General features: G+C 41.3%; 2 protein-coding genes and 1 pseudogene across 14 annotated transcripts in view; 1 reads left to right on the plus strand and 2 right to left on the minus strand.

Moving 5' to 3' along the window:
• The window catches only part of Nat2 (N-acetyltransferase 2), a 30,318-nt gene extending 9,452 nt beyond the window's left edge, over positions 1 to 20,866 (minus strand). The window contains 2 exon segments of one of the 3 annotated variants that reach the window (NM_053854.1): positions 13,884 to 14,158; positions 20,827 to 20,866. The gene's annotated coding sequence lies outside the window, so the exon portion shown is untranslated. 3 annotated transcript variants of the gene reach the window in all.
• Positions 557 to 20,869, minus strand: Nat1 (N-acetyltransferase 1). 11 transcript variants are annotated; one of them, XM_006253001.4, is made up of 3 exons: positions 20,733 to 20,846; positions 4,816 to 4,888; positions 557 to 2,202 (listed from the first exon to the last, which is right to left on the minus strand). In XM_006253001.4, the coding sequence occupies exon 3, from the start codon at positions 2,194 to 2,196 to the stop codon at positions 1,324 to 1,326; it is 873 nt and encodes a 290-aa protein (XP_006253063.1). In that variant the 5' UTR covers positions 2,197 to 2,202; positions 4,816 to 4,888; positions 20,733 to 20,846; the 3' UTR covers positions 557 to 1,323.
• Hmgb2-ps3 (high mobility group box 2, pseudogene 3) lies at positions 14,010 to 20,836 on the plus strand (annotated as a pseudogene).
• Positions 20,870 to 21,702: the final 833 nt, after the last annotated feature.

Here is a 21,702-nt window from a genome sequence, read left to right on the forward strand (position 1 = left end):
GGTTAAAGGTTCAGAGTCAGAGGCACAAGCCACACATTTACATCCCTGGCATCTATTCTCATCAAGCACATAGTAGGCAGCTGGCAATGTGAATGGAAGCTTAAACAGGAGTGAGGTAAAGAAAGCTAAGGAAACTTTGAAGTAATTACCACTATTATTCACTCATCCCTGAGCAAAATACTCTTCTGTGCAGTAGTGCTGTAAATCATATTCTGGGCTTCCAGCATATTAGACCAGCAGTCTAACCTGGGAACTACCCCCTTATCTCTGTATTTGTGGCCTTTATGTCTTGTACTGAATACATATGTCTCAAACTCTGTTTTACAACTTGAATAGGATCCACAAGTTTACCCAGTAATGTGCTCAGGGTGTGACCTCCAAGATCCACTAAGAACCATGTGCCTTTGTGACTTGCTTGTTTCCTTTTAAACTAAAATACAGAGCGAAGCAGAAGAAAGGAGCAGGGTTATTGCACTGGGGTGAAAGGGACACACATCTTACAGAGAAGGCCAACGGTATCATTTCTCAATACCTCCAAGGAACCTTTGATCCATTATATTAGCCAATACTATATAATGTTAATATATATTTAACACTTAATATACTTGACAAATAATGTTTTTCCAAGAAACATATATTATAGGCTACAAAGATTATTATATATAAGGTATAAATCACTTAATACCAGTATTCTCATAGTTAAAAAAAAATCAGATACAAAAAGAACTGTGTCTGCAAAATTATCTCTGGAAGAAATTCTAAGCCTTCTAAGCCGTGTCATTGTCTTGGCACCTAATCCCAGAGCCCAGGTCCACTGGCGTGAGTTCTGTTTTGAGGACTGGGAAGTTACCTGGACCTGTAATGATGGTTCATTCTTCTTTGCTTTATTCTAATCCTAAGTTGTACGGGTGGTTTCTTGTAAACCTTGGACCTCAGATTTAGTCTGCCTGACTTTACTTCCTGCTGTTCTCTGATCATTCATATTCATTCATTTTTCATCTGAGTTCAACCATAAAATGATGTTGAGAGGTTTGTAAATGAATATGGCTCCCAAGATCGCCACCTCTTCGATAAGTAATTTTTGTTGATTAATGTTGAGAGGATTGTCGTTACATCCATGATCAGGTTTATTTCATTATAACTGGCGGTATTTTTATTGGTGAAATGACAGGACAACTGGGTTTCGTTTTGTATAAAATGTAGGAAATAGAAGATACAGGTCATTAGTTGATCAATATTGAGCTGTGCGATTTCTGTTATGGATATGTATTTGCATATTTTTAGAATGTTTAAGACTGAGATAATAATGGAGAACAATTTACCCTAAATAGTAAAAACGAGTTCGCCATGTTTGGGCACAAACTTTTTCTCCAAAGAAATGCCAAATGTGGTTTTCAGTACATCTTCTATTTCTTCCTCAGTCAGACTCTTAAACTCAACCAGATCTACATTGTCCTTATAACTGAATCTCCTACTTGTAAGGGTGGAACCAATTAAACAGCAAACCCCTTCTGAGGTCTGCAAGGAACAGAACGATGTGCTTACAAACACAGAGGCTGGCGATGTCTGAAGGTAGGTATTCACATATTCAAAATCCTCAATAGTGCGGGGCTCAAGAGTAAAGGAATAGATTTTTCGATATTTGCTCTTTTCAAGGAGGTCCGAGTTAACAAACTCTTGGTTTGGAACATCCTGCTCTCTTCTGATTTGGTCCAAGTACCAGGTTCCATTCTCTTCTGTCAAACGAAAGATGGCAGGCACCTGAGGCTGATCCTTCCCTGAGGTTAATTCCAGAGGCTCCCACATCTGGTAGGAGCTTCCATAGGCAGAATCCACAATGTAGTTCCTGTCACTGATGGTCACTTGTACTAGAAGGTGGACCATTTCACTGCTATATTTGTTGACTGGAGTTATGTAAACATATCCTCCCAACATTGTGGTTTCAAAACCCATTTTGGTCAGAGCCCAGTACAGCAGATGATTAACCTGGAGACACCACCCACCCCGCTTTTTCCTTACTATGTGGTCAAAAGTGGCCTCTAAGCCCAGACACATGGCTTCTCCACAGTGCATACTAAGATTCTCAAAAGGAACTGCTCGCATCTGGTGTTGAAGAACTTCAGTTAATGTGGCCAAGTCCAACTTATTCACTGAGTTCTTGTAACCAATCCTTTCGAAGTATGCTTCGATGTCCATGGCTCCCTAAGGCAAACAGGATGAAAGCAGACAAACATGACATCAATTCTTCTGGGTGTCCCAGAGTCAGCTAACTGTAGTTCGAATGTGTTGTTAACGTGTATACATGAAAGATGCCTCTACATAGCTCCTAGGCAATCATGTCACCTCTACAGCCTGGCTTGCTTTTACCTGCTGTTCATTAAATACTCTCAGAGAGCCTTAGAGGAAAGTTTTGTTATTCCTTGTATCTTTCAAGTTTTTGAGGTAGAAAATAAGGCTAAATGACCAGTCAAAAGAGAGATTAGATGTGGTTACCTTGGTGATGAAAGGTAGATATTGCCAAAATAATCTTTCAAACAGTTATTCACAAAAATGGGAGACTTACACACTAGAGAATGCCATGGCGAGTGACCCATTCATCACTGCACTGGATGCTCTATGAGGCTCCTTACTGAATGAGCTACACTGATTGACCAAGTCATCCCTTCACTGAACATCCTTTAGATACTTGCTATGCTTTCTTGCCCTCCAAAATCTTGCATTTCAGTGGGTATTAAAATAATACATAAGTAATTTAAAAACAAAAAAGAGAAGTGTAGTAGCTGTCCACAGGATAACTAAAATAGAGAGGTAGAAGGAGAGTTTTGATGGGAACTAATATGGATGAAGAAAGCCACACTTGCATCCGAAGGATGACAGACAGTGAGCTCCACGGATGTGTGAGGATGGTGTTTCCTAGCAGAAGGGGTGGATACAAAGACAGGGTGACTGGGGCAGACTGGGTGAGAAGAGTGGACTGAGATGAGCTCTGTTAGCATCCCCTCTAGGCTCTGCCCCCACAGTTACCTGGCATTAGCCAGGCATGCCTGGCTTACTCTTAAAGGGGCTGTTTGACGCCCTTGCTCTCTTACTCTCTGCGCCTTCTCCCTCTTTCCACATCCCCTCCCCTCTCTCCATGTGTTCTTGGCTGGCTTTCCCTCTCCTCTCCTCTCCCCTCCCTCCTCTTCTCTCCTCTCCTCCCCTCTTCCCCCCTCCCTCCTTCTCAACTCCCCTTCTAATGCCCTGAATAAACTCTATTCCATACTAGATCCATCCTGTGGCTGGTACCTCAGAGGGAAGTGACGCCTCAGCATGGGCCCACAGGGGCACCCATCCCACCTCTCCATACCTAGCTCTATCAAACATATCCTTGGCTCTTTTACTTTTTCATAAAACACAACACTCACTGTTAAAAATGTCTTTGTGGCCAATGGGGAGTTTTGCCCAAAATGAGATGAACAACGTAAATCATAGAAGGCTTAGAAGAATGTTATATTGTGACAATATTTGCTGCAGTCAAAAACAGATTTCTGGCTAACCCACTGTGTGTGTGTGTGTGTGTGTGTGTGTGTGTGTGTGTGTGTGTGTGTTTGTCTATCTAAAACACTATCAATGATCAAATGCAGTTGGCAGTACCAATACAAAACAATTACATTCCAGGGCCAATGGCTGACTTGGAACATGTGAGGTTCAAAGGCATCAGAAAGACGTTATTGAGAGACTTATCTTCTCCAGCAGTGCCAAATCTATTTTAATAATAAAGACAAACAAACAAACAACACTAACAAGGAATATTCAAGGGAAGAGGAGGAAGTTAGTGTCAATGTTCTTAGCTGTCAGATAATATGAACTATTCACTCGTGAAAATCACTTTAACTAGTCTATTTAGAAAGTGTTTGGTGACCAGCAAGAACCGTTCTTTACTGAGATGTTGAATATGGCACTTTAGGCCTTGAGATGAAGCCCTTTACAGTGTAGTGCACTCTGAAATGCCATGGTACAGAAGGCCTGACCCCAGATCAATGGGGATAACCGATCCATAGCCTTTTCTTTCTTCTACAGATATCCTCCTCCTATTGTCAGGGTTTCCTACTTTCCCCATTAAGTTATGTCTGCAACATCCCCCCTACATCATTAGCTTTGTTATACCATCACCCTTCCTTGGCATTTAGACAACCTCTAAAATCTATTATTCAGTCCTAGAAAGAACAAATTGTCAGAACATCTTAAACTCTCTCTGGCCCCTATCCCAGAATCTGCACCAAGTATGTCCGGAAGAGAGAGGCAGATCAAACCAACTGGGGAGAGGTAGTTAGCTAGCATGCTGTCTATTCAGAAATTGTGGTTCTTTTTAAGTGCTATATTTATATTCAAGTTTTTCATCATTCCTATCCCTGTCTGCTCCCCCCCCCAATTCCTTCCCATCTCCCTTTTCTCCATTCACCTTCTCTTTCATTAAGAAAAGTTTTCTTTAAGATAAAATGCCAAGATGTATTGACTGAAGATCCATCAGAATGAAATCAGCTTTTGCTAGGGACCATGGTACTAGTTATATCTTGTAGTCAACCCATAATTTGGGTAGCCTGTGCCTAAGCATATTTTAATTATATACTACTAAAGCCAAGATTTAAGATGAAATCGGGAAAACAGATAGAGTAGTTGCCAAGACACTCAGAAGTGAAACACTCATGGCTCCACGTGTTGATTTGCAGCATGTGTGTGAAGCCATAGACTCCTTCCTTTATACTTCATTATCAAGATGAAAAAGAGTTAGAACATATGAAGGGAGCCCACGGAGAAGCATTAGGATGTTCATACCTGTAGTACTAAGTTGTATGTAGGCTGGTTGTCAGGTTTAATGTCTTAGAATGTTTCTTCTTCTTGGTGAAAACTGCAGAAATAAAAATAACTTCAAAATATATATGACATGGTCTTTATCTTCTTTTCTTTACATGTGTCTACGTGTGCCTTCAGTTGATGTGCATCATATGGATACAGCTAGCCATGGAGACCAGAAGAGGGCATCAGATACCCTGCAACTGTAATAACAGACGGTTGGGAGCCACCTGATGGGCTGTTGGGAACTGAACCTAGGATCTCTGCCAAACACAACTGGCTGCTGACTGCTGAGCCCTTTTTCTCCAGCCCCAACACAGCTTTTCTTTTTTTTTTTTTTATTAACTTGAGTATTTCTTATATACATTTCAAGTGTTATTCCCTTTCCCGGTTTCCGGGCAAACATCCCCCTCCCCCCTCCCCTTCCTTATGGGTGTTCCCCTCCCAACCCTCCCACCATTGCCGCCCTCCCCCCATAGACTAGTTCACTGGGGGTTCAGTCTTAGCAGGACCCAGGGCTTCCCCTTCCACTGGTGCTCTTACTAGGATATTCATTGCTACCTATGGGGTCAGAGTCCAGGGTCAGTCCATGTATAGTCTTTAGGTAGTGGCTTAGTCCCTGGAAGCTCTGGTTGCTTGGCATTGTTGTACTTTTGGGGTCTCGAGCCCCTTCAAGCTCTTCCAGTTCTTTCTCTGATTCCTTCAATAGGGGACCTATTCTCAGTTCAGTGGTTTGCTGCTGGCATTCGCCTCTGTATTTGCTGTATTCTGGCTGTGTCTCTCAGGAGCGATCTACATCCGGCTCCTGTCGGTCTGCACTTCTTTGCTTCATCCATCTAGTCCAATTGGGTGGCTGTATATGTATGGGCCAAATGTGGGACAGGCTCTGAATGGGTGTTCCTTCAGTCTCTGTTTTAATCTTTGCCTCTCCCTTCCCTGCCAAGGGTATTCTTTTTCCTCTTTTAAAGAAGGAGTGAAGCATTCACATTTTGATCATCCGTCTTGAGTTTCGTTTGTTCTAGGGATCTAGGGTAATTCAAGCATTTGGGCTAATAGCCACTTATCAATGAGTGCATACCATGTATGTCTTTCTGTGATTGGGTTAGTTCACTCAGGATGATATTTTCCAGTTCCAACCATTTGCCTACGAATTTCATAAACTCGTTGTTTTTGATAGCTGAGTAGTATTCCATTGTGTAGATGTACCACATTTTCTGTATCCATTCCTCTGTTGAAGGGCATCTGGGTTCTTTCCATTTTCTGGCTATTATAAATAAGGCTGCGATGAACATAGTGGAGCACGTGTCTCTTTTATATGTTGAGGCATCTTTTGGGTATATGCCCAAGAGAGGTATAGCTGGATCCTCAGGCAGTTCAATGTCCAATTTTCTGAGGAACCTCCAGACTGATTTCCAGAATGGTTTTACCAGTCTGCAATCCCACCAACAATGGAGGAGTGTTCCTCTTTCTCCACAACCTCGCCAGCATCTGCTGTCACCTGAGTTTTTGATCTTAGCCAATCGCACTGGTGTGAGGTGAAATCTCAGGGTTGTTTTGATTTGCATTTCCCTTATGACTAAAGATGTTGAACATTTCTTTAGGTGTTTCTCAGCCATTCGGCATTCCTCAGCTGTGAATTGTTTGTTTAGCTCTGAACCCCATTTTTTAATAGGGTTATTTGTTTCCCTGCGGTCTAACTTCTTGAGTTCTTTGTATATTTTGGATATAAGGCCTCTATCTGTTGTAGGGTTGGTAAAGATCTTTTCCCAATCTGTTGGTTGCCGTTTTGTCCTAACCACAGTGTCCTTTGCCTTACAGAAGCTTTGCAGTTTTATGAGATCCCATTTGTCGATTCTTGATCTTAGAGCATAAGCCATTGGTGTTTTGTTCAGGAAATTTTTTCCAGTGCCCATGTGTTCCAGATGCTTCCCTAGTTTTTCTTCTATTAGTTTGAGTGTGTCTGGTTTGATGTGGAGGTCCTTGATCCACTTGGACTTAAGCTTTGTACAGGGTGATAAGCATGGATCGATCTGCATTCTTCTACATGTTGCCCTCCAGTTGAACCAGCACCATTTGCTGAAAATGCTATCTTTTTTCCATTGGATGGTTTTGGCTCCTTTGTCAAAAATCAAGTGACCATAGGTGTGTGGGTTCATTTCTGGGTCTTCAATTCTATTCCATTGGTCTATCTGTCTGTCTCTGTACCAATACCATGCAGTTTTTATCACTATTGCTCTGTAATACTGCTTGAGTTCAGGGATAGTGATTCCCCCTGAAGTCCTTTTATTGTTGAGGATAGCTTTAGCTATCCTGGGTTTTTTGTTATTCCAGATGAATTTGCAAATTGTTCTGTCTAACTCTTTGAAGAATTGGATTGGTATTTTGATGGGGATTGCATTGAATCTGTAGATTGCTTTTGGTAAAATGGCCATTTTTACTATATTAATCCTGCCAATCCATGAGCATGGGAGATCTTTCCATCTTCTGAGGTCTTCTTCAATTTCTTTCTTCAGTGTCTTGAAGTTCTTATTGTACAGATCTTTTACTTGCTTGGTTAAAGTCACACCGAGGTACTTTATATTATTTGGGTCTATTATGAAGGGTGTCGTTTCCCTAATTTCTTTCTCGGCTTGTTTCTCTTTTGTATAGAGGAAGGCAACTGATTTATTTGAGTTAATTTTATACCCAGCCACTTTGCTGAAGTTGTTTATCAGCTTTAGTAGTTCTCTGGTAGAACTTTTGGGATCACTTAAATATACTATCATATCATCTGCAAATAGTGATATTTTGACCTCTTCTTTTCCGATCTGTATCCCTTTGATCTCCTTTTGTTGTCTGATTGCTCTGGCTAGAACTTCAAGAACTATATTGAATAAGTAGGGAGAGAGTGGGCAGCCTTGTCTAGTCCCTGATTTTAGTGGGATTGCTTCAAGTTTCTCTCCATTTAGTTTAATGTTAGCAACTGGTTTGCTGTATATGGCTTTTACTATGTTTAGGTATGGGCCTTGAATTCCTATTCTTTCCAGGACTTTTATCATGAAGGGGTGTTGAATTTTGTCAAATGCTTTCTCAGCATCTAATGAAATGATCATGTGGTTCTGTTCTTTCAGTTTGTTTATATAATGGATCACGTTGATGGTTTTCCGTATATTAAACCATCCCTGCATGCCTGGGATGAAGCCTACTTGATCATGGTGGATGATTGTTTTGATGTGCTCTTGAATTCGGTTTGCCAGAATTTTATTGAGTATTTTTGCGTCGATATTCATAAGGGAAATTGGTCTGAAGTTCTCTTTCTTTGTTGTGTCTTTGTGTGGTTTAGGTATAAGAGTAATTGTAGATTCGTAGAAGGAATTCGGTAGGGCTCCATCTGTTTCAATTTTGTGGAATAGTTTGGATAATATTGGTATGAGGTCTTCTATGAAGGTTTGATAGAATTCTGCACTAAACCCATCTGGACCTGGGCTCTTTTTGGTTGGGAGACCTTTAATGACTGCTTCTATTTCCTTAGGAGTTATGGGGTTGTTTAACTGGTTTATCTGTTCCTGATTTAACTTTGATACCTGGTATCTGTCTAGGAAATAGTCCATTTCCTGAAGATTTTCAAATTTTGTTGAATATAGGTTTTTATAGTAAGATCTGATGATTTTTTGAATTTCCTCTGAATCTGTAGTTATGTCTCCCTTTTCATTTCTGATTTTGTTAATTTGGACGCACTCTCTGTGTCCTCTCGTTAGTCTGGCTAAGGGTTTATCTATCTTGTTGATTTTCTCAAAGAACCAACTTTTGGTCCTGTTGATTCTTTCTATGGTCCTTTTTGTTTCTACTTGGTTGATTTCAGCTCTGAGTTTGATTATTTCCTGCCTTCTACTCCTCCTGGGTGTATTTGCTTCTTTTTGTTCTAGAGCTTTTAGGTGTGCTGTCAAGCTGCTGACATATGCTCTTTCCTGTTTCTTTCTGCAGGCACTCAGCGCTATGAGTTTTCCTCTTAGCACAGCTTTCATTGTGTCCCATAAGTTTGAGTATGTTGTATCTTCATTTTCATTAAATTCTAAAAAGTTTTTAATTTCTTTCTTTATTTCTTCCTTGACCAGGTTATCATTGAGTAGAGCATTGTTCAATTTCCACGTATATGTGGGCATTCTTCCCTTATTGTTATTGAAGACCAGTTTTAGGCCGTGGTGGTCCGATAGCACGCATGGGATTATTTCTATCTTTCTGTACCTGTTGAGGCCCGTTTTTTGACCAATTATATGGTCAATTTTGGAGAAAGTACCATGAGGAGCTGAGAAGAAGGTATATCCTTTTGCTTTAGGATAGAATGTTCTATAAATATCCGTTAAGTCCATTTGGCTCATGACTTCTCTTAGTCTGTCGACATCACTGTTTAATTTCTGTTTCCATGATCTGTCCATTGATGAGAGTGGGGCAACACAGCTTTTCTTAAAGGCAAGGTGGTAGTTTTATGTGAACCATAAGTTATGAAAGATCCCTAAATATTCTGAAAAGAGGGAATTGACAAAATAATAATGTGAACAGCTGATATACACAGGGAAGCTTACTCAAAGATTAGTATGGGTGCTGGTAGCTTCATGACAGACACTACATTGTGAAGTCCAGAAGTCACAAGTCATCTAGCTGTCAAGCAGATGACTAATTGCTGTGGGACAGCAAGTATGGACACCAAAACCAGTGCAGCATCAGCATCTGATCTTCCTGTAGGAGAGGACTATATTTGGAAGTACCGAAGAAGAAAAACACAGTAATATAATAATAGAGGTTGGAAAGGCAAGAATAACCATTTACATGGAGAATCTCCATGAAAATGTTTCTTGTCAAATTCACTGTTTTTTTCTTCCTCTGGCAAGACCATGGAGTCCAAACCTAACAACAGTTGAGTAGCACAGCGGTCACTGCAGATTTGAGAAACAAACATAGACATAATGCTATGAATACATGACGACAATGACAAAGCAAAGTGAAAGTACACTAGGCAACTGGGAGAAGGGAGACAAGACATACATGTGGGAAGAGTCCATACCTAGAAAGACAACCACCAGAACCAGTAGAAGAAGAAATAGAGCAATAGAAAGAACTTCCTTACAGGTCTTTGACTGTACAGAATCTCAGTAACCAAGAGCTAAAAAGAACCTGATATAACAATGCATTTGGGGGCTAGGAGATGCTTCAGTCTGTAAAGTGCTGTCACATAAGCATGAGAACCTGAGTGCAGATCCACAGCCCGGGGAACGCATCTATATGCTAAGTCATACTTCACCCGCTGTGGGTGAAGTAGGAACTGGGGGGCTGTGGGTGAAGTAGGAACTGGGGATCACTGGTCAGTCACTCTACCAGCTCAGTGAACTCCAGCTTTAGTGAGAGACCTTCCCTCAAAAATAAAGGTGGAGAGTGACTGACAAGGACATCAGAAGTTATTCTGTGGTTTCTTCCTGTACAAGAGCACCCATCCAAGCGAACACATACTTCAGAAAGAGGGAGAGTTAATTTTTGGTGCAGTTTGGCCTTCTCCAGCCATACCAAGTGGTCCTTTTGCTTTGAGTCTGTGGTGACACCGAGCACCATGGCAAGACTGTACTGTGTAGAAAGTCCCTTGATTTGCTCAATCTGAGAAGCGAAGAAAAAGATAGGAAGAAACCAACCTCCCCAAATCCTCTTCAAGAGAATCCCCTGAAAAGTTTGAAAGTTGTGACTTCCAAATCATAGCATGAACTGGAACAAAACTTGTTGCAATGGACTCTTAGATGGTCCTTATTCAAACTACAGTGTTCTTCCCTCAACTGCATGGACTCATGTTCCTCTGTAAATGCAAAATCCATTTACTCTATATCCAAGATCCCAAAATTTAATTGTCCAGTATCATTCAAAATCAGGTCAAAATTCGCCTTTGACACTCGAGGCAGCCTCAGCTGGCAGCCTCGGTGCAAATTAAAATGAGTTGCATGTTGCTGAGAAACAATGTGCCAGGGTAGCACTCTCATTCCAGAAGGAGGATATAGGACAATAATAAGAAACCTTCCTCTACACAAAAGAGAAACAAGCCAAGAAAGAAATTAGGGAAACGACACCCTTCATAACAGTCCCAAATAATAAAAAATACCTCGGTATGACTTTAACCAAGCAAGTAAAAGATCTGTATGATAAGAACTTCAAGCCTCTGAAGAAGATCTCAGAAGATGGAAAGATCTCCCATGCTCATGGATTAGCAGGATTAATATAGTAAAAATGGCCATTTTACCAAAAGCAATATACAGATTCAATCAATTCCCATCAAAATTCCAAATCAATTCTTCATAGAATTAAACAGAACAATTTGCAAATTCATCTGGAATAACAAAAACCCAGGATAGCTAAAACTATCCTTAACAATGAAAGGATTTCTGGGGGAATCACTATCCCTGAACTCAAGCAGTATTACAGAGCAATAGTGATAAAAACTGCATGGTATCAGTACAGAGACGGCAGATAGACCAGTGGAATAGAATTGAAGACCCAGAAATGAACCCAAATACCTATGGTCACTTGATTTTTGACAAAGGAGCCAGAACCATCCAAAGGAAAAAAGATAGTATTTTCAGTAAATGGTGCTGGTTCAACTGGAGGTCAACATGTAGAAGAATGCAGATCGATCCATTCTTATCACCCTGTACAAAGTTTAAGTCCAAGTGGATCAAGGACCTCCACATCAAACCAGATACACTCAAACTAATAGAAGGAAAAGCGGGGAAGAATTTCGAACACATGGGCACTCAAGAAAATTTCCTGAACAAAACACCAATGGCTTATGCTCTAATATCAAGAATCAACAAATGGGATCTCATTAAATTGCAAAGCTTCTGTAAGGCAAAGGACACTGTTGTTAGGACAAAATGGCAACCAACAGATTGGGGAAAGATCTTTACCAATCCTATAACTGATAGAGGGCTTATATCCAAAATATAAAAAGAACTCAAGAATTTAGACTGCAGGGAGACAAATAACCCTATTAAAAAATGGTGTTCAGAGCTAAACAAAGAATTCACAGCTGAGGAATGCCAAATGGCTGAGAAACACCTAAAGAAATGTTCAACATCGGTTGGGGATTTAGCTCAGTGGTAGAGCGCTTGCCTAAGAAGCGCAAGGCCCTGGGTTCGGTCCCCAGCTCCAAAAAAAAAAAAAAAGAAAAGAAATGTTCAACATCTTTAGTCATAAGGGAAATGCAAATCAAAACAACCCTGAGATTCCACCTCACACTAGTCAGAATGGCTAAGATCAAAAACTCAGTTGACAGCAGATGCTGGCGAGGATGTGGAGAAAGAGGAACACTCCTCCATTGTTAGTGGACTGGTACAACCATTCTCGAAATCAGTCTGGAGGTTCCTCAGAAAATTGGACACTGCACTACCTAAGGACCCAGCTATACCTGTCTTGGGCATATACCCAAAAGATGCTCCAACATATAACAAAGACACATGCTCCACCATGTTCATAGCAGCCTTATTTATAATAGCCAGAAGCTGGAAAGAACCCAGATGCCCTTCAACAGAGGAATGGATACAGAAAAATGTGGTACATCTACACAATGGAATACTACTCAGCAATCAAAAACAATGACTTTATGAAATTCATAGGCAAATGGATGGAACTGGAAAATATCATCCTGAGTGAGGTAACCCAATCACAGAAATACACACATGGTATGCACTCATTGATAAGTGGCTATTAGCCCAAATGCTCGAATTACCCTAGATGCACAGAACACATAAAACTCAAGAAGGATGACCAAAATGCAGATGCTTCACTCCTTCTTTAAAAGGGGAACAAGAATACCCTATGGAGGGGATATGGCAAAGTTTAGAACAGAGGCAGAAGGAACACCCATTCAGAGCCTGCCCCACGTGTGGCCCATACATATACAGTCACCCAATTAGACAAGATGGATGAAGCAAAGAAGTGCAGGCCAACAGGAGCCGGATGTAGATCTCTCCTGAGAGACACACCCAGAATACAGCAAATACAGAGGTGAATGCCAGCAGCAAACCACTGAACTGAGAACGGGATCCCCGTTGAAGGAATCAGAGAAAGGACTGGAAGAGCTTGAAGGGGCTCGAGACCGCATATGAACAACAATGCCAAGCAACCAGAGCTTCCAGGGACTAAGCCACTACCTAAAGACTATACATGGACTGACCCTGGACTCTGACCTCATAGGTAGCAATGAATAGCTTAGTAAGAGCACCAGTGGAAGGGGAAGCCCTTGGTCCTGCCAAGGCTGGACCCCAAGTGAACGGGATTCTTTCAGGGAGGGCGGCAATGGGGGGAGGATGGGGAGAACACCCATATGGAAGGGGAGGGGGAGGGGTTAGGGGGATGTTGGCCTGGAAACTGGGACAGGGAATAACATTCGAAATGTAAATAAGAAATAGCCAATTTAATAAAGATGGGAAAAAAAGATACATATATATATATACATATACATATACATATATATATATATATATATATATATATATATATATATATATATATAAAAGAAGAAGAACTGAGAAAACATGTAAGAGGTCTTAAACACACATACACTAACAAATAACCCTAACTGAGAAGGCCACAACGTGTTTCCAATGGATAGAACATTCTGTAAAAGGTATAAACATGGAGACAGCAAAAAGATGAGTAGTGGCCAGTGTTGGAGGAAGAGAGGTGAATACGTATGGCACAAAGAGGAACTGAATCTCTGATGACATAATAGTGAATGTGTAGGGTTTATATAACACCAAGAGTGGGCCCTAATGCAAACTAGAACTTTTAAGTATTAATGTGTTAAAATCAGTAAAAGTCAGGAAGTAGGGCAGATTATGAATCCTCTATGATCTCTGCTAAGTTTTCCTCCATGAACCCAAAATTACTCTAAAAAAATGATGTCTGTTTTTAAGGATATTTATAATAAAAAATTTTGCATGTGACTTCAAAGAAATTGAGTAAAAAAAAAAAGGGACAGTGAAAACAAAGAGAGACGAAATTCTAATAGGACAAAGTGTAAGCCCAGATCTTACCAGTCAATTGCACAAGTGTTATATAAACCCTACTCAGGACCAGTTCTCGCCGGAGCTTGGGGAAGGAAGTCTCTCTGTGGAAGTCTGAGGGAAGAGCTCGCGCCAGGTAGACGCTGCGCGGTCATCATGGGCAAGGGGGACCCCAACAAGCCGCGGGGCAAGATGTCCTCGTACGCCTTCTTCGTGCCGGGAGGAGCACAAGAAGAAGCATCCCGACTCGTCGGTCAACTTCGCCGAGTTCTCGAAGAAATGTTCCGAGAGATGGAAGACCATGTCTGCCAAGGAAAAGTCGAAGTTTGAAGATTTGGCCAAGAGCGACAAAGCTCGTTATGACAGGGAGATGAAGAACTATGTTCCTCCCAAAGGTGATAAGAAAGGAAAGAAAAAAGATCCAAATGCTCCCAAGAGACCACCGTCTGCCTTCTTCCTGTTTTGCTCTGAACATCGCCCAAAGATCAAAAGTGAACACCCCGGCCTGTCTATTGGAGATACTGCAAAGAAACTGGGGGAGATGTGGTCTGAGCAATCTGCCAAAGATAAACAACCATATGAGCAGAAAGCAGCTAAACTAAAGGAGAAGTATGAAAAGGATATTGCTGCGTACCGTGCCAAGGGCAAAAGTGAAGTAGGAAAGAAGGGTCCTGGTAGGCCAACAGGCTCAAAGAAGAAGAATGAACCAGAAGATGAGGAAGAGGAGGAGGAGGAAGATGATGAGGAAGATGGTGAAGATGAAGAGGAGGAAGATGAGGAGGAAGAATAAGTATCTGTCCTAAAGTGTGGAGTATATGTGCTCAGGCAATTATTTTGCTAAGAATGCGAAATTCAAGTGCAGCTCAACATTAGCTTCAGTATAAAAACTGTACAGATTTTTGTATAGCTGATGAGATTCTTTGTAGAGAAAATACTTTTTAAAAAGAGTTTGTAGCTTTTTCAGGGGATACAACGTGCAGTTAGATTTAAAGCTTTTGATGTTGAATGTTTCTAAATATTTAATGGTTTCTTTCATTTCTTGTGATAGCAAAAAAAAAAAAAAAAAAAAAAAAAACTTCATAGGAATTTGTATTACCAGTAAAAGAACTTTTTTTTTAGGATGTTGCATTTTTGTTTTTTTTTAAATTTGTAATAAAATAATGTATATTTAAAAAAAACCCTACTCAGAGCTAAGCATCATAGGAAGAAAATCTGGCTTTATTAAGATGGTCAATTTCTTACTACAATGGACATTTCAGTTAAACCATTCTGTGATTACAAATGACCTTCCTCTTCTAGGCTTCTTCCAGTAATTCCTTAGATAAAGATCTTATTTTCCTGTCTATTAAACACTAGGCTTTCTTTTGATCAGAGGACAAAAAGAACACATTTTAATAGCACAAAGGTTCCCACACAGATGTTATGCAAGGACCACAAAAACATACCCATCTGAAAAGTAAAGAAATGTCACCGGTTGAGGTACTGTGGCCAGTGCTTAGGCTTCCTGATCCAGTTTCCCTGTAGTGGTTGATTAGATTAATTGTTTTAAATTACAAGGAAGCACTTTCAGTGACTTGATGGCCACTTTGGCCATTCGGGAAGTATTCCTTTCTATTCATTTGATCCAATCCTTTGGTTACAAATGACCCCCATATCCTGGGCTCTGATCTATAATTTGTCCTGTAATATTTTGGCAAGCATTATATTCCTGTAAGTCAGACATTCTTTTAATACAGAATGTCACTGGCAAGTCACTGGCTCTGTTACACTCTGTGTTATGACCAGGTGTTCCTAGAGTGTTTGAAAAGGTAAAGAAAAACTAAGACTAAAGATCAGGAGATTTAGAGCAGTCTTTGTGCCTCCTTGTCTCTTTACTAGAGTAGCTGGTTTTATCCATTAATATTTTGGTCATTCTTTACGATGTTACAATACTGTGCAAAGAATTGGAAAACAAGAGGCAATTTTGTAAAACAGAGTTCATTTCAAACAAGCCCAAAAATACAGTGATAATTCGATCTCTTACAGAATGTCTCCATACTGTATGAATGATATGGGCTCCCTGGGCTTGAGAAACCATACTCCCATGGTCTAACTCTCTAGGCTACACCAGGGCTTCCTGCAGCTGGCCCTTAGAGATTTTTACATTATAAGCTTCTCTTAGCTTTCTGGACCTCCAGTGCAGCCAAGCTTCCCTCTAGCAGATCTATGAATCAGTGTGCTGCTCTGTGATTACATCAATCCTCCCCTTTCACACACTGCCTAGCTTCCCAGAATTTTCTTTGAAATCTAAGTGGAAACATGTATGCCTCTGCTCTGCTAGCTTTTTTTTTAAGTGTGTGTGTGTGTGTGTGTGTGTGTGTGTGTGTGTGTGTGTGTGTGTGTGTGTGTGCTGGTGGAAGTCAGAAGACTATTTGAGAAAACTGGTTCTTTCCTTTTATCATGTCGTTTGTGGGTTTGAAACTCAGATCATCAGACTTGGTGGCAGTCACCCCACACCCACACCCACACCCACTCGGCAATGTGCTAGCCCAGACTCTTATGCACAACACTAAGGTCTGTCACGGGTGCCCATTAGACTCACAGCTAGACTGAGTGTGCACTGGCAGCAGCTTAAAAAAAAGAAAGAAAGAAAGAAAGAAAGAAATCATGATGTAATCCAAGGAGATCCCAGAAGGGCACAGTTCCTTTCTTTTTTTTTTTTTTTTTTTTTTTTTTTTTTTTGGTTCTTTTTTTCGGAGCTGGGGAACGAACCTAGGGCCTTGCACTTCCTAGGCAAGCGCTCTGCCACTGAGCCAAATCCCCAACCCCGGCACAGTTCCTTTCTTATCTAAAGACTCTGCTCTAGACTATAGTGGAGACAAATTTCACTTTTACATTTTTGAGACTGAGAGAGAGGAGACCTAGATCTTTCTAGAGATACCCCCATAGCATCCTTCCAAATGTCCCAGTGGTCATGCTTGGCTTCTTTTTATGAGTCTCAAGAACTGTCGCTCTTATTCACGAAACTTCTTATATGTGCCTGTCATGGCTCAATCGAAAGTTTTCCAAATCTTGCAGTTCTGATTCTTGCTTCTCAAGTCTTACTGGGTGACATCAATTGATAACATCTATGTCGCTTCCTGAACTCTGTGCTTCCATCCAATAAATTACTCTGTTACCTTCAAGCTCCTCCTACCACAAAGCCTCAGGGGAATCTTTTGACCTGGTGTGACTTGGGCAGCCTCTAGTCCAATGTCCTGTAAATTCTTTCTTCTCTCTGAAACCTCAGTCATAGGCCACCGTCCACACCTCCATTTGTATTTGGCTCTTTGAAGACCACATGATCATGTTAACGGTCTGCTTAGAGCACTTCTGCACTTCTGGGGATGAATCCCCCAAAATCTCCAAGATTCTTTGGTGAGGCAAATCCAAAGGTTTCTGAGTCACATTGTTACAGTCACAGCAATGAGTCCTCCAACCCTATTCATGTTCTCTTAGTCAGTTTTCAGTTACTACAACCAAGCAGCAGAGATAAACAGCTAAAAAAAGAAAGAAAGAAAGAAAGAAAGAAAGAAAGGAAGGAAGAAAGGAAGAAAGAAAGAAAGGCTGTTTTAACTTTGTTTCCCAGCTTTGAGGCCATGATCTGTTGTCCCCATTTTGTTTAGGCCTGTCCTGAGACAATGTATCATGGCAAGCATCATGTCCTGGAACAAACTTCTCAATTCATGACATTAGGAAAGTTAAAAAAAAAAAAAAAGAAGGTGAAAGTCCCAACACCATGCTCAAGGCAATTGACTATAAAATTGCCCACAAAGCTCTACATCCTAAAGGCTCTACTATCTACCAGTGGCAGAGTAGGCTCTGACCCAAGAATTTAAGGAATGTACCTTTGGAAGACCATAGCAACTCATTTTGAAGAGCAACTCAATAATTACAGTGAAGGTTAATAAAAGACAAATCCACTCCAGAGCCAGAAGAGAGATAAAGGGTAGGAACAGCAAGCCCCCCTATACCACGGAGGAGGAGAAATTCAAAGAGCTTCTATGAATGTGAGGAGAAACAAATGCTCGCCTGAAATGGGAAGGAAACTCGAAGAAATTCTATCTGATAAATAAGATGGACAAACTCCTGGAAAAGTTTGATGCTGGAATATGTTGTCATTAAACTTGTGAAATGTGAAATGAGAGAGAACTGCCTGGGCATGCAGCAGGGAAAGTATTTCATAACAAAGAAACTCTCCCATCTGGCTCCAGAATGTTCCCCAGACACACTCCGAGATGAAATAATCAAACTGTGTCTCCAAAGTACTGAAGGGAAGTTGCTGCCCTCAAACACTGCCCTGTGAATACTTCATGGAGGGGAAGTGGGCACTCGTGCTCGAATGCTAACAGCGGTGAGAATGACAATAACTATAAACTCTCCCAGTGCAATGCTTCCTCTTCCTTGCTGGAGAAGAAATCAATGAAGAGAGGAAACGAAGAACTGAGGGGCTGCAGCGAAAGACTGCTGGGAACACTGGCTCTTTTCGTTTTTTAAATTTAACACAGAATGAACAGAAGAAATGGGCGATCATTATGCCTGCTGGAGAAGCCTCATTTTTTTTTAAGAAATTGGAATGGAGAAATGAAAAACTGAGGCAGGAGAAATGGCTCAGTGGTAAAGACCATTGGCTGCTCTTCCAAAGGATCCAGCTTCTGTTCCAGCACCCAGATAGCCACTCACAACCACTTACGATTCCAGTTCCAGTGCATCTGATGCCCTCTTCAGGCAAGTACATGGTGCACAAACATGCATGCAGGAAAACATCCACAGACATACAATAAAAATTCGGTGTTGTAAGTGTAGCTCACTTGTTTAGGTGGTTTCCTAATATGGACAGAGCCCTTAGTCACATCCCCAGCACCGCAGAAAACAAATGAAGTCTATGCCTGAAACGCCAGTACTCAGGACATGGAAGTTGTTGGGGATAAGAAATTCAAGTTCATCTTTGACTACTCAGGGAGAGGACAGCCTGGTACCCATAAAACCCACACCAAAACAAAATTGCCAAAAATGGAACCTGAAGTTCAAGAAAGACCAGAACTAGGAAGATCTGGTCCAGTACTGTCTCATTGGAACTAACAAAGGTTAAAAGTAGGGACATTCAAATTAAATAGCTTATTCGAGCAGACAGCAATTGGGAAAGCAAGGCAGAAGCATCAATCCCAAGCAGTCCTATTCCACAGAGGCTGCGGCTGGAGACAACGTTCCTGAAACACAGACAGCGGATGGGAAATATATTCGATGAAGTAAAGAAGAAAGTCCCTAGACTCTAAGGCTTAGCAGCTGGTTGGTGGCTTCTGACTGGAACCTCAAGAAGGCAGGCACTCTAGTGGCTTCTTAAAAATCATGAGATAGAACTTATTCTGATTAAAGTTCTGCAAGGCCGTCTAATAAGTGTGAGGGGGAGTGCAATGTGGAGAGCTAGAGCTGTTATAAAGTTTACTTTATATAACTTCATAACATTACTTATAATTTTATAATATTACTTATAACTTTATAACATTAGTTTATATAACTTTATAACATTACTTATAACTTTATAACATTAGTTTATATAACTTTATAACATTACTTATAACTTTATAACATTAGTTTATATAACTTTATAACATTACTTAACCAAGCAACCACACAACACTTACAGATGATACACACAAAAGCACCTGGGTTTGATGGTCCCCTTGTAGGGCACAGAAGATAAATAGTGAAACATATGGGCCCCATACACTGAGGACATCGGGGACTGGGTAGATCAGGAGGGACAGGGTAGAATTGTTGTTTGGACCCAGGGGTTAAAAGAAGGAACTTAGTGAAAGAAAAGAGCAGTTCAGAGAGGAGTCCAGGAAGCTTGTCCTGGAGGCCATTCAGCCCATGAGGCAGAAGCAGACCAGAGCAGAGCACACAGGCCCCTTGTTCTTGGGCCTCTTTGCCTTGGAAGAGTCCTTGTCCCTGTAGAATTCTGGACTGCGTACAGGGCTGTCTCTATGGTCTGACTGAAAACGAAACTGATACCTTGTTACTGAAGGGCCAGAGGCCCCCTTTACGCTGTTCTTTCCAGCATGAAAGAAATTGCCTACGAGCATAACCCTGGACATCACAGATGCCCAATCTAACAAGGCTGGACATTTAGGGTTACTGGGCGATTTCTCCTCAGCTAGTGCAAATTGAGCAAGAAGTGTTATCAGTCTGCTCCCTGCACCATTAACTACGTCCTTTGGGACTCTCCCTGTGGGAGACAGAGGACTAGTAGATATCAGTGTCAAAAGACCCCCTGAGGGGCTGGGGCTAAAGCTCAGTGGTAGAGCGCTTACCTAGGAAGCGCAAGGCCCTGGGTTCGGTCCCCAGCTCCCTGGGGGGGGGGGGGGAGAACAAAAAAAAAAGACCCCCTGAGGGGTAGTTCTCTGTTAACATACTTAATCCGCACAACAAACCAGGCACCATCATTAACTCTCATTTTACTGTTAGGAAACAGAGTTTTAGACAATCTAAAGAGACTTACTCAAATTCTCACTGGTAAAATGTGCCCCAGCTATGCCAGATAGTTTGAGCCAAACTTGTACCAGTGATTCTCAAGCTTCCAGTGCTGCACCCCTTTAATACAGTTCCTCGTGGTGTGCTGACCCCAACCTAAAATTATTTTCATTGCTACTTCCTAATTTCTACTATTTCTACTTCTTGTAATTAAACATCTGTGCTTTCCAATAGTCTTAGGCCACCACAGTGAAAAAAGTCGTTTGTCGAGACCGACAGGCTGAGAACCTGTTTCTTACACCCACCAGAGCTCTGTGAAACATTTACACTGTTAGTTTCCAAGTAGGACGAACAGAGCTTTCTGAACAACTTTAGAACTTGCCATACAGAGTTCTGCTTCCTGGTCTTCCTGTGAAACAGGGTGAAATCCTGGTTTCAAGAACACAGCAAGTCGGCCTGACAGCCGGGGAGCTCTGCTTACCCGGTGTAGCAGGGCCTGAGACCAGGAAGCTGGTGGGAGGCTGTCCACTCCCAGCCGAAGTCTGCAGAGGAAGAGCTCATTGGCTGTCCAAATTGCCCTGCCCCAAGGCTGGCTGGAATAATCCCCTGGCTTTCTGGGAACTGTAGTTGCAGCGTCCTGCTTGTCTTTGGGCCACGAATCATTTACTGAAATATAAACTCAGGTTAGTATTGGCTGATGAGTCTCACGCCTCAGGTTGTGAGGACGGCTCTGCGACTCATGTTTTTCCTGCCCGCAGTGAGCCTGAAATCAGGCCATTGATTGATTGACGTGGAGGGTCAGAACATGGACAAGGTCCAGGGAAAGCAGAACCGGTAGGAGAGGCCGGTTTATTTTTTTCACACTACCAGCTTATCACAATCTTGTTATTCCAGTCTTTTATCTTCCTTTCCAATCCCAAAGCCACTTCCTTTTACATCTCTACCGAAAGGCACGAGGTAATGTCAGGAATGTATCTATGGATGTAATATTGGCTCCATTCGGCTTGTATTATTACATTACAGTAATGGCATTAGGCTATACTTCCTGATGTGTCTTAGATATATCCGTCTATGTTATAAATATATGTAATACATAATAAAATATTTATCTAATATATAATGTGATATATACCCATAACATATAGAATTTATATTAGTATAGCAAAAATGAGTGTTATTAGGGAATCTTTAAAACAATTTGTTTTTATAGTATCTCTTCACACTTCTTTCCTATCTCCTTGTCCTCCCTCAGGCCCTCCCACATCCACTACCTTCCTTTCCATCTTATGATGACAGAGGAACTCCCCCCCCTTTTTCTCTTTTTTCAAAACCCCCAGTTCCCTTCTCATAGTCTCTG

The sequence above is a fragment of the Rattus norvegicus genome, chromosome 16 (genome assembly GCF_036323735.1).
Source record: "Rattus norvegicus strain BN/NHsdMcwi chromosome 16, GRCr8, whole genome shotgun sequence".
NCBI classification, from domain to species: Eukaryota; Metazoa; Chordata; class Mammalia; order Rodentia; family Muridae; genus Rattus; species Rattus norvegicus.